Source organism: Cottoperca gobio, chromosome 22 (assembly GCF_900634415.1).
Source record: "Cottoperca gobio chromosome 22, fCotGob3.1, whole genome shotgun sequence".
NCBI classification, from domain to species: Eukaryota; Metazoa; Chordata; class Actinopteri; order Perciformes; family Bovichtidae; genus Cottoperca; species Cottoperca gobio.
The window spans coordinates 2518866-2531733 of NC_041376.1; the positions used below are offsets into that span (position 1 = coordinate 2518866).

At 46.5% G+C, this 12868-nt stretch overlaps 1 protein-coding gene across 5 annotated transcripts in view; it reads right to left on the bottom strand.

The window, feature by feature from the left end:
- actn1 (actinin, alpha 1) overlaps window positions 1–12868 on the bottom strand; it is a 56550-nt gene that overhangs the window by 43608 nt on the left and 74 nt on the right. For 4 of the 5 annotated variants that reach the window (XM_029461278.1, XM_029461275.1, XM_029461277.1 and 1 more), the window contains exon 1: window positions 12570–12857. In XM_029461278.1, coding sequence (XP_029317138.1) covers window positions 12570–12683 — 114 coding nt within the window. In that variant the 5' untranslated portion in view covers window positions 12684–12857. Of the gene's footprint in view, window positions 1–12569; window positions 12860–12868 lie in introns of those variants that run through there. The other variant, XM_029461281.1, reaches the window with a different exon arrangement.

Here is a 12868-nt window from a genome sequence, read left to right on the forward strand (position 1 = left end):
TATAGAGGATTTTAATTTCTGTGAGCGTGACACGGTGGTGAGAAGATGAAGCGCTCCCGCTGAGCTCACAACACACAAATTGGATGCAAATCGACGTGCACTTGCTCTTCAAATGGAGCCGGGCAACAAGTCACTGCACAGCGCAGTGTGAGCGTCCCGTCCTCTAACTGTGAGACAACCCGACGGAGCTGCATGCAGACTCACACTGACAAACACTTACACACCATCGGCCTCATGCAGAACATATTCATATTGTATCAACTAAAAGAAAGGCGTTACACTCATTTTATTTCAATTACAATTTTGGCTTCTGACTATTAAAACAAAATAATGGAGATTATTGGAACATTTTCTGACTGGAATATGTTGAATATAGTTTACCAACATTTTAAATATATGTTTAGGAGTTTTCAGTAGGTTGTGGAAGTGCACTTATTTATTTTTGATAAATGTTTTTATTTATTATTTTTAGATTATTTATTTAAATGTATATATTATTTATTTTCACATATTATATATTTTATTTATTTATTATTTATTTCTTTTTTATTTCTTTTTTATTTCACTTTAATTATATTTAAAGTTCAAGTAAATCTACTGTTAAAAGAAAAATGTAAACTATTATCGGCCCTAACTTTGAATTTGAATAGAACTTTATTTAAAAAGGGATCTGCACAAGTTCATTTTTGCTCAACAGCAATAAAGTTGTTTTCCCAGCGACTCAGCGCCGCAGAAGTCCTGAGTCATGCCTGAGACTCCGACAGTCAGATGCCAAACAAACAGTGAGTGTGTGTGATAGTGTGTGTGAGGGGGGGTTCTCCCGAGTCATAACACACAGCCATGAGTCAGCTGGGACGGGAAACGGCTGCTTTGTGCCGCAGCAGCGTTTTACACTGCTGACCATCAGCTGACAGAGAAACGCTGAGCTGGGAGGAGCTACACAAAGAACGCTTTCACCACATCTACACATTAACACAACTACACACATCTACACTCACACAGTTACACACACCTACTAATATCGTGGCTGTAGTCGAGTGAAACGCTCAATATGAAGTATAAAGTCGCGTAAAGTGGAAAAACTCACGTAGAGAACAAGTACCTCAACATTGTACTTCAGTACAGTATCTGATGAATATGACCCTCATATCTGATGGTTTTAACGTGTGTGTGTGTGTGTGTGCGTGTGTGTGCGTGTGTGCGTGTGTGGGGGCACTTTGTTACTTTGGCCTCAGCGTTGTTTATCTGTGGGATCCAAAACACACAAAAACGAAGCTTCCTGATCATCAGTTCCACATGCGAGTCAAAGACAGAAGCAGGAACGTTTTCAGTTCAGCAAAACACACACACACACACACACACACACACACACACACACACACACACTATTAATTTGTATGTCACATCAGAGGAAATGTTCATTTCTGTCCAATATTTGTATAAATATATAAATGTTTTTTTCTTTAGCTTCCGATAAGTGCACTTAAAGTCGCCACATATTTACGTGAAGGTCACTGAATGTGCTGCATCGTCACAATCTAATAAAGCAGACATTAAAAAACAAACAGTTCAGCGTCGAGTCAGATGCTGTTTGTTATCTTTTGTGCAAACTGATTCGTGCAGAATCTTGTCTACATGTCGCTGCACGCTGCAGTGACTGGCTGCCCCCCTCCCTCTCTGGTGTCCCCCAGTCTCAGCACCTGCCAGCACTTCACACAGCTCCAACCACTCGGCTGCTCTGCACACCAGCGGCTCTCCACCTTGTGCCGGGGGGGTGGAGGTGTCTGTTACAACCTGTAATGATATCTGCAGCTCACCGTCGCAAATCAAGTGACGTCCGGAGCGTGCGCGCTCATCGTGCAGCAGGAACAGTCGTGAAATATGGGTCAGTTTTTGTTGCTGATGCAGAATTTAATTGTGCGTCACCAACAGCACAGAGTCATCGGCGCGTAATGCAACTCGCCCGCAGGCAGTCGAACTGATCATGAGCGCCGAAGGATCAGACGATCAATACTCGTCCGACAAAAGTGGAAGAGAAAAAGCGGAAGAGAACAAGCGGAAGAGAACAAGCGGAAGAGAACAAGCGGAAGAGAACAAGCGGAAAAGAACAAGCGGAAAAGAACAAGCGGAAGAGAACAAGCGGAAGAGAACAAGCGGAAGAGAACAAGCGGAAGAGAACAAGCGGAAGAGAACAAGCGGAAAAGAACAAGCGGAACAGAACAAGCGGAACAGAACAAGCGGAAGAGAACAAGCGGACGAGAACAAGCGGACGAGAACAAGCGGACGAGAACAAGCGGACGAGAACAAGCGGACGAGAACAAGCGGAAGAGAACAAGCAGAAAAGAACAAGCGGAAGAGAACAAGCGGCCTCGGCCGTCAGATTTCACCAGGACTCACTCACACAGAATGATGGATTGATTTATTATCAGCGTTCACACAACGTCGCCTTCCTTTGGCTTTAATCGTTGCACTTATTGCCAAACATAGCCGCGTCCTAGGGATGATTCACCTCGTTGGATTCACCTCCCTCACAATTACATTTAATTGCCAACAGCGCAAATAAAACCCAGAGAATCTTCCTGTGTTCATTGTTCCAATTGCCTATTTATTACACACACAGCAAATGATAGTGACGCACCACGCTGTGGAGGACGGGCTGCAGGGAGACTTCAGAAACTTTATACATCCATCACCAGCCACGTAACATCAGCAGAGGTGGAGAGGAAGAGCAGAGAGGACGAGGAGTCTATAGGTAATAGACAAAGAGAACAAAGACCACCTTGCATATGCTAAGCTAGCTGTTCCCTCTGTTTCCAGTTTTTATGCTAAGCTAGCTGTTTCCCTCTGTTTCCAGTCTTTGTGCTAAGCTAGCTGTTCCCCTCTGTTTCCAGTCTTTATGCTAAGCTAGCTGTTCCCCTCTGTTTCCAGTCTTTATGCTAGGCTAGCTGTTCCCCTCTGTTTCCAGTCTTTGTGCTAAGCTAGCTGTTCCCCTCTGTTTCCAGTCTTTATGTTAGGCTAGCTGTTCCCCTCTGTTTCCAGTCTTTATGCTAAGCTAGCTGTTCCCCTCTGTTTCCAGTCTTTATGCTAGGCTAGCTGTTCACCTCTGTTTCCAGTCTTTATGCTAAGCTAGCTGTTCCCCTCTGTTTCCAGTCTTTATGCTAAGCTAAGCTAACCAGCCTTATATCTAACAGACGTATCAGAGTTTCCTCTTTAATACAGAAGAAGTGAAGCGCTTTACTTTGCTGTAGTTGGTGAGGTGAGCATGTGAGAGTCAGCAGGTATGTTTCAGGAGGGAAACCTGCAGCACCTTGAAGAGTCACCCGATAGCTGTGATGATAAATTATTGACTCCAGGTCGACAATGTGACAAAGGACGGCCTGCTGAACACGCTCTCTTTGTGCAAAGACCTGAAAGCTCCTCTGTTAGAAACTCCTCTTCCCCTCACTGCCCCCCCCCCCCCTCCAGAGCTCCACCCACACAGCTCCTGAATGCAAAGGTGTGCCTGCTGCCTGCTGCCACCACAGTATCTATTTACTCAAAGCTGCTTTCACTTGCATGAGGTGCACCGCAGCTGCTCCTGTGAGGAGGCTTACAGCTAATACACTCACATGTTCATAGACTCTGCGAGTACGTTGCGAGCCCCCCCCTCTCCGGCTTCAAAGAGAGGCTTCGCAGCCAGCACATGCACTTGAGAAAGCATGTGGTTTGATTAATAGCATTAGCGGAGGAAAGACCCGGCTACATCCTTCCCATGTGGTGCAGGAAAATTCCTTGGAAACATGCAGAGCGGCCTGTAAAGCCCCTCTGGGTCGCATGCTGTTGAAGACATGTGACCATGACTGTGTAGTGGTTCCAGACATGTTCCAGCACTGAGCAGCTTTTTCGCTCTGCACTACAGGAAATGCACCTTGACCCCAAATCCCATGGTGGATGTGGAATCTGGGGTCTCAAATCTGCCACCGAGCTGCACATATAGAAGTCCAGACTGTGCAGGATGAATCGTCCTTTATCAAACTACGACGCAACGCAAACTTATTCAAACACCTGCCTCGTACCCGTTTCAACGACTGCCAACAGAAAGCTCGGAGTTGATTTCTGTATACGTTTCAAAATGTGGAGCTTGAGCCTGAGAAAATAAGCTACGCAAGAATTTGCATCAAGGCCCTGGAATTTGGGAGCCGCTCAGATAAGAGCCTGGTAATTGCTCCCATTTTACTTTTTAAAACAGTGAATTGTAAGAAGTCCAGATGATGAAGGAAGAATCAGTTTCAGCTTCCTGAAACTGAACTCAAGTGTGAAAATGTTTCCCAGACTTCTCTCTTCAGACATAAAGGAAGTGCTTTAATATTCATTAGCACAGAGAACACGCAGGAGATGCAGTTCACCAAACATTCAACGAGAATAAGAAGTTGTGTCGTGCAGCTTCAACTTGCTAAAGATGGAAATCAGCAGGAAGTAATTCTCCAGATGGACGAGAACGAGCACACAAACGAGAGTCTGGGATCAGCTGTGAGGCAGAGGGGCTTTGAGCTAAATGCTAAATACTTAGCATGTTAGCATTTAGCCCTAAAACTGTTCAGCTGAGGCTGATGGGAATGTCATCAAATAAAGTCTCTTCCCACATCAGAAGTTCAGTGTATTCGATGTTGATGTTCTTATCGTCTCTTTGGTGTAACAGTGTAGCTGGAACAGACCTACGTCAAGGCCAACGCTGCATTCAGGGTCTCCTCTGATGCTCCCACCCCCCGAGTTGTGAAGTCGTTCTTCAGACTTCTGTGTGTTCATGAGCTTTAAGTCGTAACGTAGAAACAACATGGAGGCTACAAAGAAGATGTTTTGTCTAAACATCATGTTGATATCTCCACTGCGACCTGAGGGGGCGTTCACGTGCATTTTTCCTGGTCGGGAACTAATTTTTCCGATTATTCCGACGCCACATGAACGCAGCACAAATGGCCTCTCTCACAATGTTAATAAAAGTGAAACTCAGTTTGTGTGTTGTTCAGATCTGCTCCAAAATGTAAAGAGTTGTGTCTTGGCCCGTGCATCACCCTTACACCAAGTGATCCTGCTGACACAAACACAGCCATAACATTTGACTCAAAATCACAAATGCTGACCTCACAGTAGGGTTAAAGGAAAAGTCAGGGAGGATCCATCCTCTGAGGAACCTGCATGTCTGAGAAAGATTTCATGACAATCCTTCAAAACACTTGAGACATTTGGACAAAGTCGACCGTCCCTGCGGTCCAGAGCCAAAATCTAATCATCTTGTTAACACAGTGGAAAAAGCTGCTAGTTCCACCCACATGTAGTAAAACAACTCTGACTGTTCCTGAGTCAACAGCCAGCAGCTCTCAGAACACCTCGCTGCACAACAACCCCGTCTCTGCGGCGAAGAGTCGGTTGTGTGAGAGCCGAGAGACACTTCAGGCTGTACAGAGCGGACGCCGGCTCGTTAGCACCAGTAACCAGATGATTCGGTTCATTATGAAACGTGCTCGATCAAACCCCGAGCGGGTGCACGCGGGATCAAATTACTGACGGAGAGGAGGAGGAGGAGAGAAACAGCTCAAGAAGAACACAAGTCATTATATTGGTGGTAATATCTGTTATGCAGATTACACACACACACACACACACACACACACACACACACACACACGGAAATGTTCATTTCTATCCAATATTTTTATAAATATATAAATGTTTTATTCTTTAACTTCATCAGAAACATATTTCTGATGAAGTTAAACTTTAAATGCAGATCAAGAGAAGACGAGTCCTGGATTGAATAAAGTTGGACTCCACCTTTAACCCCCCCCCCTGACTGAGCTGGGAGACATAAATCTCCCTGCGACGGGCCAAGGGCCCGGCTGAGGGCCCGGCTGCATGCCCGTCGGCCCCGCCATCACTCAGGACAAACGAGACAGCGCCCCGACAGCGTGACCGGCGGGATGATCGCTACGCTGTGGAGCTCCTGTTGGGATTTATAGTCCGGCTGTGCTAACCACACGAGCAGACGCAGGACTATCTGCACCCAAGACTTCTGTTCAGATATCTTTCACCTTTCTTACTTCCTGTTTCACAGAGACACAAGTGTCCTGCAGAGACAGAAGTGTCCTGCAGAGACTCAAGCGTGTCCTGCAGAGACACAAGCGTCCTGCAGAGACTCAAGTGTGTCCTGCAGAGACACAAGCGTCCTGCAGAGACACAAGCGTCCTGCAGAGACACAAGCGTCCTGCAGAGACACAAGTGTGTCCTGCTGAGACTCAAGTGTGTCCTGCAGAGACTCAAGTGTGTCCTGCAGAAACTCAAGTGTGTCCTGCAGAGACTCAAGCGTCCTGCAGAGACAAGTGTGTCCTGCAGAGACTCAAGTGTGTCCTGCAGAGACTCAAGTGTCCTGCAGAGACTCAAGTGTGTCCTGCTGAGACTCAAGTGTGTCCTGCAGAGACTCAAGCGTCCTGCAGAGACAAGTGTGTCCTGCAGAGACTCAAGTGTCCTGCAGAGACTCAAGCGTCCTGCAGAGACTCAAGTGTGTCCTGCAGAGACTCAAGTGTGTCCTGCAGAGACTCAAGTGTCCTGCAGAGACTCAAGTGTCCTGCCCTGCAGAGACACAAGCGTCCTGCAGAGACTCAAGTGTGTCCTGCAGAGACACAAGCGTCCTGCAGAGACACAAGCGTCCTGCAGAGACACAAGTGTGTCCTGCTGAGACTCAAGTGTGTCCTGCAGAGACTCAAGTGTCCTGCAGAAACTCAAGTGTGTCCTGCAGAGACTCAAGCGTCCTGCAGAGACAAGTGTGTCCTGCAGAGACTCAAGTGTCCTGCAGAGACTCAAGTGTCCTGCAGAGACTCAAGTGTGTCCTGCTGAGACTCAAGTGTGTCCTGCAGAGACTCAAGCGTCCTGCAGAGACAAGTGTGTCCTGCAGAGACTCAAGTGTCCTGCAGAGACTCAAGCGTCCTGCAGAGACTCAAGTGTGTCCTGCAGAGACTCAAGTGTGTCCTGCAGAGACTCAAGTGTCCTGCAGAGACTCAAGTGTCCTGCAGAGACACAAGCGTCCTGCAGAGACAAGTGTGTCCTGCAGAGACTCAAGTGTCCTGCAGAGACTCAAGCGTCCTGCAGAGACTCAAGTGTGTCCTGCAGAGACTCAAGTGTGTCCTGCTGAGACTCAAGTGTGTCCTGCTGAGACTCAAGTGTCCTGCAGAGACTCAAGTGTGTCCTGCAGAGACTCAAGTGTCCTGCTGAGACTCAAGTGTCCTGCTGAGACTCAAGTGTCCTGCTGAGACTCAAGTGTCCTGCTGAGACTCAAGTGTGTCCTGCAGAGACTCAAGTGTCCTGCAGAGTGTCCTGCAGAGACTCAAGTGTGTCCTGCTGAGACTCAAGTGTGTCCTGCAGAGACACGTGTATCCTGCAGAGACTCAAGTGTCCTGCTGAGACTCAAGTGTCCTGCTGAGACTCAAGTGTCCTGCTGAGACTCAAGTGTGTCCTGCAGAGACTCAAGTGTGTCCTGCAGAGACTCAAGTGTGTCCTGCAGAGACTCAAGTGTGTCCTGCAGAGACTCAAGTGTGTCCTGCTGAGACTCAAGTGTGTCCTGCAGAGACTCAAGTGTCCTGCAGAGACTCAAGTGTCCTGCAGAGACTCAAGTGTCCTGCAGAGACTCAAGTGTCCTGCTGAGACTCAAGTGTCCTGCAGAGACACGTGTGTCCTGCAGAGACACGTGTGTCCTGCAGAGACTCAAGTGTCCTGCAGAGACTCAAGTGTCCTGCAGAGACTCAAAGCTGCTCACTTCCCTGAAGCTGCTTCATGTTCACCTGATTTTAGAGGAAGAGCTTCTTTTAAACATGTATATTCACTCTCCTGCTGAGCGTTAGACTTTATCTGTCGTTTGAATATAAGTTTACAGCCAGCAGCTGGTTAGCTTAGCTTAGCATAAAGACTGGAGACAGAGGGAAACAGCTAGCCTGTTCCACCTCCCAGCACCTCTTACACAATATGTTTGTTCTGCATCAGATCATTATGCTGCTCGGTGGGTTCGCTAGCTGTTCCCCTCTGTCTCCAGTCTTTATGCTAAGCTAAGCAGCTGCTGGCTGTAGCTTCACATTAAGAAAGCGATTAAGAATATTCAGTCTTTCTTTAAGACATTCTTTAGTCATTTTTATGCTTTTTTCATGCATCATTTCCAGGAAACCTGTGAGCACATCTCTGCTGAACACATTGAAAGCTTCTGCCCGATTCTTTGAGCAGAAACTCTGTTTTGCAGATCTGTCCATTAAACATTAGTCATCTGAGATGTTCTTCATGGCTTTTATGCATGGTGTCATTTGGATGCAAACATGTATTTTATCTGGTGTATTGCTCAAGGGTTTCCTTATGATGGCAGGCGACTGATACAGCAGGTTAGTTGATATTTGACTGTTAAATTCACATTAAATAATAACTACAGTCTATTCAAACTGCAGCTCTGAATAGAGAATGGGAGTTTAATCAGCTCCATGTCGGGCTGCAGGACGAAAAACATCACATGACAGCCAGACACTTTATTGAATATGAGGGACACAGTGAGGCAGCTCATGTTTTATGTAGTGAAAAGAAGCAACATTTCAGCACATACAGAGTGTGTGTGTGTGTGTGTGTGTGGGGGGGGGGGGGGGGTCACTGTTTCCACATTCCCTGCTTTGTCAACGCGAACAAGAGGGTTGCGCAAGGTGCATCATGGGAACAGAGGAATCTGATGACAGAAGTATTTTGTAAAGGTGGGCAGAGCTGACGTTACACATCCTATTATGCAATTTAGCAAAACAGCTGTTGTCTTCTCACCAGAAGTGAAACGTCACAAACTCGATCAGTTTCCTGAAACATTAACAACTGAAGCAGGTTTGTCTTCCGTCCTGAATATTAATCTTCATGCAGGTCAAGTTTAAGTGTTATTTGTGTAAACTGTCAGTTACTGCAGATGTAGGTCAGGACGCTCGGATGATTAGCGCGCGGCGGGGACAGCGGGCACTTCCTGCTGTCACACAGGAAGACGAGTTCCTGCACAGCTACAAGGCTGTTGACCAACACACTGCTGAACGCCTGCACAACGTGTCGTTTATTTACTGGCATCGTTAACACAGACTGAGATGTTGCACTCTGGGATTTTAAAATGTCCGTAGAAAACTACACAAACTAACTATTAATGTTTCGTGTTCAGTTCAAGGACTTCAGGACTCGGCGATGTTGACAAATTCTTCCCGATGAAGATCATTGCATATCTGCATAACGATATACATCACGATGCAGCAGGTTCACTGGTCATCCAACACATAGTCTATATGAAACATTGCAAAGGCTCTTTACTGAGGTTAGCATGCTAACAGCTAGCTGTGCTGCGTCCAGGCTGCAATACCACGTGTTCCTCTAGAGGTGATAGTGAGTCAGTGCAGCTGCAGTCTGCTCAGTGAGAGAGAAGAAGAAGAAGAAGCTGCAGATATCAGACATCTTCCTGTTAGTTTGTTTATTCAGAGGCAGAAAGTAGAAATGTTCTCCATGACTTAGGAACTTTAGTGCAACATGAACACGACAGTTTAAAGTGAAATATGAATAAATACTTCCAGCAATAGATGCACACAGAGTAATCAGATTACAATAGTATGTCCTCGTGGTCATCAAGTTCGACGCTGATGACCACGAGGTCGATTCCATCAGACGATTCCTTTGAAAGAAGCTAAATGATATAGAATGATTCTTTAACACGAGCAGCAGTGTGTTGTATGAAAGCAGTAGAAAGATATAAACTAGTATTGTTATCATTACGATATTTGACCACGTCATCACACATCTGATGATTTATGATATGAGACTCAAATGAGTCACAAGACGAAACAAAAGGTTTTTGGGTAAAAGTGAAGAAAGCAGGAGTGAGTCGAAGCCTCTTCGCTGTGACCGGCGTGTCTGAGCGGGGGAATGTGGGTGTGTGTTGGGAGTGTTTGGGAACGGAGGTTGGGGTGTGGGAGATGGGAAGTGGGAGGCGGGAGGTTAGCAGGCAGGGCCTGATCGAAGGTACTGCAGCTTATATCCTTATAAGGACAAACCTGGATAAATTACACCTGAACTCCACCTTCCACATATGAAAACAACACAAGTGAGTGTGTGTTTGTAGACGAGTACAAAAACAAAGTGTTGTTTAAGGGAAACGATGTGTGAGCTGCAGCTTTAAGCACCGGAGACAGCTGGTCTGCAGAGACAGATTCCTTGATAAGACAGCAGCTACCTGGAGGTCAGGTTAAGACATGCATCAAAATATTTCAAGCACTTTCTGACATGCTGGGTTTGTGTGCGTCAAACAAAAAGTCCTCACCTACGCAACAATACCAGCTTCTTGTTTGGTTCTGCTCCGGTGTTGAAGTCTAGTTTAACACACGTCAACACTTTACTTTGACTTTTAGTGTTACAATATTTGCTGTCACTTCTTGACAAACAAATGAAAGCTCTTAAAGGGACAGTTCAGATGTTTGGAGTGAGGTTATACGAGGTTCTTCTACAGAAACAGACAGGAAGCAGGAAGTTAAACAACGTTCTGCTGTTAGACACCTAAAAACATCACTATCAGTTTAAGTGTTCGCTGTATTTAGAATATTTTCACAGCCACCAGACTCCATTGACAAAAGCAGTAATTTTACCTCTCAGAACAGAGGAGATGCTGGCCAACGCTGCATCGATGGATTAACTAGTTTGTAAGTTATTCTGTGACTTTGGTGATTTAAAGATTTGTTTGGATTCACACAAGTCACACAATAACACAAACTAAGTCATCGATGGAGGCAGCAGCAGACCCGCAGCTCCTGTGTTCTGAGAGGTAAAATTACTGCTTTTGTCAATAGAGTCTGGTAGCTTTGTGTGACGGCTGTGAAAATATGCTAAATACAGCGTACACATAAACTGATCTTGATGTTTTTAGGTGTCTAACAGCAGAACATCGTTTAGCTTCCTGTCTGTTTCTCCAAACTGCATCTGCGGAGAAGAACCTCAAACAACCACACATCAAAACATTCTAACTATCCCTTTAATGCAAGAAGTAAAGCAAACGCAGAAGCACAGCGGGGACGTGTCCCACACTGAACCATCCAACATGCGTCTGGAAGGAAGCAACAAGATGCTGATTTATTTAAAGCTTGAACATGTATTTTAAATATCTCAATAATGTTTTTCTTGATGGGAAACAATCAGCGAACATGAAAGGCTTATCTGTTCATCAGCAGCCCAGCTGATTGCAGTGTGAGTGTGTGTGTGTGTGTGTTGATTGTCTGCTCAGATCTCCACACTTGGAGAGGAGCATATGAATAAAACATGGTGCTCTCTGCAGTGAGGGTCATCAGAGGGATCATGTCTCCCTGATGGAGGATACAGGTGTAAACCTCTTTATAGCAGAAGAGGACGAGCTGATGTCCACACCTGACATCAGCTGCATACCTCTCCTTCACCCCCCCCCCCCCCCCCTCTGCTTCAGACCGGTAGCAGCCTGCCGATGACATAATCCAGGAAACTAGAAGCTGAGAGCTCGCAGAGCCAGAGAGAAACTTAGGGGGAAAAGTTTTCCAACGGCAGCGAGAGGGGCCGATTATTACCATTTTTGGGCACGCTCGCTCCCATGCAGGCCCAGCCCAAACCGCAGCGCGCACTCAGATTCCACAGCGCTTTTCTTCCCCGCTTTTCAAAGCGGAGGGAAAAGTACGAGCAGCAAAAGGGAGAAAGAAGTAACACCCCTTCTCGAAACAGGCCATTCATACTGGGTGGAAGAAAAAAGAGCAGCAGCTGTTGGACGCGTGGAGGTGATTTGGGCTCGTTAAAGACAACGTATGGATGTCTTACACCCCTTTATTATCAAGATAAACCGGGTTAAGGAGCTCATATTCACCCAAGTGGGGGGGAAGTAAAACCCTTATTCAGACTTTTAAACATGAATGATCTAACTTCGAGGCTGTGGCTAGTCACACCACAGCGAACAACTTCCAAATCTACATATTTTCACCCAAATTCTGCAGAATCCGCGCGTAAATTCGCCAAACGGCTTAATAAAGGACACGCTAAACGAGCTATGGCGGGGTTAGCCCCCTTCTCACTACACACACACACACACACACACACTCCATCCCCCGGTTTGGTAAGCATTGACTAATCCACGTCGCATCATAAACCAGATGACAGGAGGGGCAGTCAAGCGCATGGCTGACATCTGTTGCGCTGGAAAGGTGGGCGTCATGTCCAGTTTTTAATCGTTTTTCTACACCCCCCCCTCTTCTACTTGTCCCCCCTGCTGCAGGGTGTTTCATACCGGATATGTGCGAGATCTGGAGGCGAGAAAAGTTTCGCAGCACAAGCAGCCTCCTGATAAAGTGTCTGAGGAACCCGCGCAGGTGATCCCCACGCGATGATTACGCGATGATCAAAGCTTCCGGTCGGTGTTCTGTCTGCAGTCAGAGTCAATCTAACTCATGCGCGAGACTAGTATCAATCAGCTGTATTATCATTATTACTATCATCATCACAAGCCCCATTTCCGCACCGGAGGGAGGAAGTCAGTGTCTCACCTTTCTCTGCTGCTTCTCCCATGCAGGGTCCAGGAGCAGATCCCGATCCCAGGCATCTTCCTGGTGCATATAATCAATTTCTCCATCATACTGGTCCTGATCCATATCATACATGTCTGCTCTGAAGCTTTGGAGAGAAGCTCTTGTCTCGTTCGGCTGTAATGTCCCCCGGTCCTCGGTGCTGGGGATGTTTTTGCAGCTCGGTCTACTCTCCGCTACGCATTCAAGACGGTGTGTGGATGAAATTAACGGTCCACCCCCGGCTTCCCTCTCTCTCTCTCTCTCTCTCTCTCACCCTC